The sequence below is a fragment of the Python bivittatus genome, unplaced genomic scaffold, assembly GCF_059951505.1.
Source record: "Python bivittatus isolate LINGU-HERP-01145 unplaced genomic scaffold, Pbiv_v1 ctg000020_np1212, whole genome shotgun sequence".
NCBI lineage: Eukaryota > Metazoa > Chordata > Lepidosauria > Squamata > Pythonidae > Python > Python bivittatus.
Window position 1 is genome coordinate 28,997,454 of NW_028277030.1, and position 3,260 is coordinate 29,000,713.

At 49.3% G+C, this 3,260-nt stretch overlaps 1 protein-coding gene across 1 annotated transcript; it reads right to left on the minus strand.

The window, feature by feature from the left end:
* Positions 1-989: 989 nt before the first annotated feature.
* Positions 990-3,055, minus strand: SOX11 (SRY-box transcription factor 11). Its single transcript, XM_007428741.4, has one exon. The coding sequence runs from the start codon at positions 2,537-2,539 to the stop codon at positions 1,262-1,264; it is 1,278 nt and encodes a 425-aa protein (XP_007428803.2). The 5' UTR covers positions 2,540-3,055; the 3' UTR covers positions 990-1,261.
* Positions 3,056-3,260: the final 205 nt, after the last annotated feature.

Genomic DNA, 3,260 nt, shown 5'->3' on the forward strand with positions numbered 1-3,260 from the left:
CACAGCATATGAGATACATAAATTCCTACTATAGTACAGTACATATACAATCTTTTAAACTAAGATAACAGCTCTGAGGTCTATATCACCATTTTCAATAAATCTTTACCTACAAATATTGAACAAATCTGAACTATAGCTGTACAAAAAAGTGTTTTGTTTCTTGTTTTTTTTTTTAAACCACAAGGCCTTTAGATACAAGGATTTTTTTTCAATCCTTTCAAAACCAGGACATAAACGTACCCATATAACTTGCATGCTAAAAACAGAGGAAAAAAATAAAAAAATAAAAGGGAAGAAGTGCCTGAAAAGTCTTACTGAAAAAACACAGCAAGAATGTTCCCTTTCACTGTACAAAAATACGCCTGAAAATATATTAATTTTTTAAAAAGACTGAGGTCTGTTATGTATCAAAAATGTTTCAATACCTTTGTGTACTGAGGTCTAGGCTGTCTGGTATTCAATCAAGGAGGTATAAGGGAACAAGTTACAAAAAAAAAAAAGTTGGCAAGTAGAAATCACATTTGTAAAACCATAAACAATTTGATCTGAAAAGTAAACTCTGATCTTAAGTCAGTTCACAGTTTTTTGTAAGCGTTTGTACAGTCTGCATTTTTTTCAAGCTCCCTGCAGCTTTGTTAAGAATTGGATGCATAGAAGACATCAGTTTTCTCCCTCCAAACAAACAAAAACAGTTTGCAATGGTCCCTTTAAAAAAATTAAAAAATCAGAACAGTCCTTAGAAATCTTTGTAGGAGAAACAAACAAAAACAAAAATCCACAAACCCCCTTGAGTAACAGTTGTGCTGCCAAAAGACTTTTTTTTTTGCAGACCATCTTCCAGACTTCAATCACAAGCTTCAAACAACGCCTTCTGAATCTTTTAACCCCCAGTCCCGTTTGCCTTTTTTTCCCTTGCTGCTACTGTTGTGATTACCAATTTAAAAAAAAAAAATCAGAAGGAAAAAAAATCACAACTCCGGACTCGGTTTGGAACTAACTTCAAGACTTTAAAAAGAAAGAAAAGAAAAATCCAAAGACATTTTGATCATTACTTCACTTCAAAACTCCACCACGTTTAAGCGTAAATCACTAGCATCAACTTTCCATTACCGATTTTTTTCTTTTTTTTTTTCTCAGTCCTTTTGATCTCTCTCTCTCTCTCTCTCTCTCTCTCTCCCTCTCTCTCAGCCTGTTCGCCTGCCCGTTGCTTTTTCCTCCGCTTCCTCTCTCTCCCTCCCTCCCTCGCTCGCTCGCTTCTTCAATAAGTGAAAACCAAGTCGGAAAAGTTCGCTTCCAGCCAGTCGCCTGCGATCATCTCGCTCAGCTCCGGGGTGCAGTAATCGGGGAACTCGAAGTGGGAGCCCAAGCTGCCCTCGCTGAACGAATCCAAATCCTTGTCCACGAGGGAAAGGGACAGGTTGCCCGCCGCGGAGCTCACGCCCATCTCCGAGGCGGCGTGAGTGTGCTGGGAGAAATTCAAGCTCAAGTCAAACATCAGGTCGTCCGCCTCTTCGCTACTGCTGCTGGAGGAGGAGGAGGAGGTGGAGACGGACCGGGAGGAAGCCGGGGACAGGCTGGGCTGCTGGCCGCTCTTGGGCATGCTCTTGAAGCCGTAGTAGAGCCTGCTGGCGTTGGCGCCATGCGGGGCAGCGCCTCCCCTCACCTCTTCGTACAGGCTGGCCCCTTCGGTGGACTCCGCCGAGGAGCTCAGGGTGGGACTGGCCGGGACTTTGGCTACGTTGTACCGCCTCAACTGCTGCTGCTGCTGCTGCTGCTGCTGCTGGTGGTCCTCGTCCTCCTCCTCGTCCTCCTCCTCTTGCTTGATCCGCAGCTGCAGGTCGTCGTCGTCGTCGTCCTCCTCCTCGTCCTCATCCATGAAGACGCACTTGATCGTCTTGCTGCTCACTTTCAGCGTCCCGAACTGGTGGTAATCCTCTCCCCCGTAGTCGCCCGGGTGGGGGGCCAGTTTCGTCCCGGCCTTTGGGGGAGACGACGAGGAGGAGGAAGAGGAAGAGGAGGAGGAGGAGGAGGTTTTCCCTTTGCTACATTTCTTACTGGAGCTTTTGGCGCTCTTGCCGCCGTGGCTGTTGCCGCTGCCGGTACTGGTGGGTGTGTTTTTCTCCGGGCTGTGGTTGGCGCTGGGTTTGGCGGATGGGTCTATTTTGGGCTTTTTCCTCGGCCTGTATTTGTAATCAGGATAATCGGCCATGTGTTTAAGGCGCAGCCTCTCGGCTTCACGGATGAACGGGATCTTTTCGCTGTCCTTGAGCATTTTCCACCGCTTGCCCAGGCGCTTGGAGATCTCGGCGTTATGCATGTCCGGCGACTGTTCCATGATTTTTCTCCGCTCAATCTTGGACCATACCATGAAGGCGTTCATCGGTCTCTTGATGTGCCCCGAGGCCGTTTTGCACCAATCCGGATCGCTCTCATCCAGCGCCACTGGGCTGCACGCCATAAACTCCCCTTCTTCGGTATCCATCGCTTCTCTGGGCAGGTTGTTCTCCGATTCCGGACTTTCCGCTTGCTGGACCATGGTGGGAGGTATTATTTCTCTTGAGTTTCTTTGTAGTCTTTCGGGTCGCTTTTTTTTTTTTAATATGTATTTTCCCCCAGTTTGTGCCCACCGGCTGCTTGCACACCTCGTTCGGCTCAAGGGAGCGGTTGCAAGGTGAAGCCCGGCGCTCAATTTGCAAGCCCCTTTTTTTCTGCTCTCTGAATCTCTCCGTCTCTCCGTTTTCCTCCTGACCTCTCGGACGCTGCTGGTTATCCGTCCAGCAGCGGCAGAAGCAGGACTCGCTCCGGCTCTTTCCCCTCCCCCTACTACAGCAGCAGCAGCAGCAACAGCAGCCGCCCGGACCCAGAGATCTCGCTGGATCACACTCCCCCTTCTGCAAAAGTTGCGGGTTCTCTCCGAACTAGTTATCAGGGTTTCATATGGGTGACATCACTCCTTCGGCCAGCCAATGGAAGAGCCGAACTCCTCCCCTCGGCTCCTCCTCTCCGCCTTTATTAAGTTCCCCCACATGTATGCATACACACCCCCTTTGCAGCGGCTCTTGGAAGGCGCGGGGTGGGGGAGATGGAGTGGAAGTGGGAAGGGGGCTGGGCTTGGCTTGGCGCTTCCTCTTAACAGTCGGCGAGGGAAGGGGGACCGAAGCGAGGGAATGGCTCGAAAGGGTCATTCAAGCAGAGGTGGAATCAGGGGTTCACCCTCTCCGCCTTGGGCTCTCTTTATGGGAAGGGGATCTGCTCCT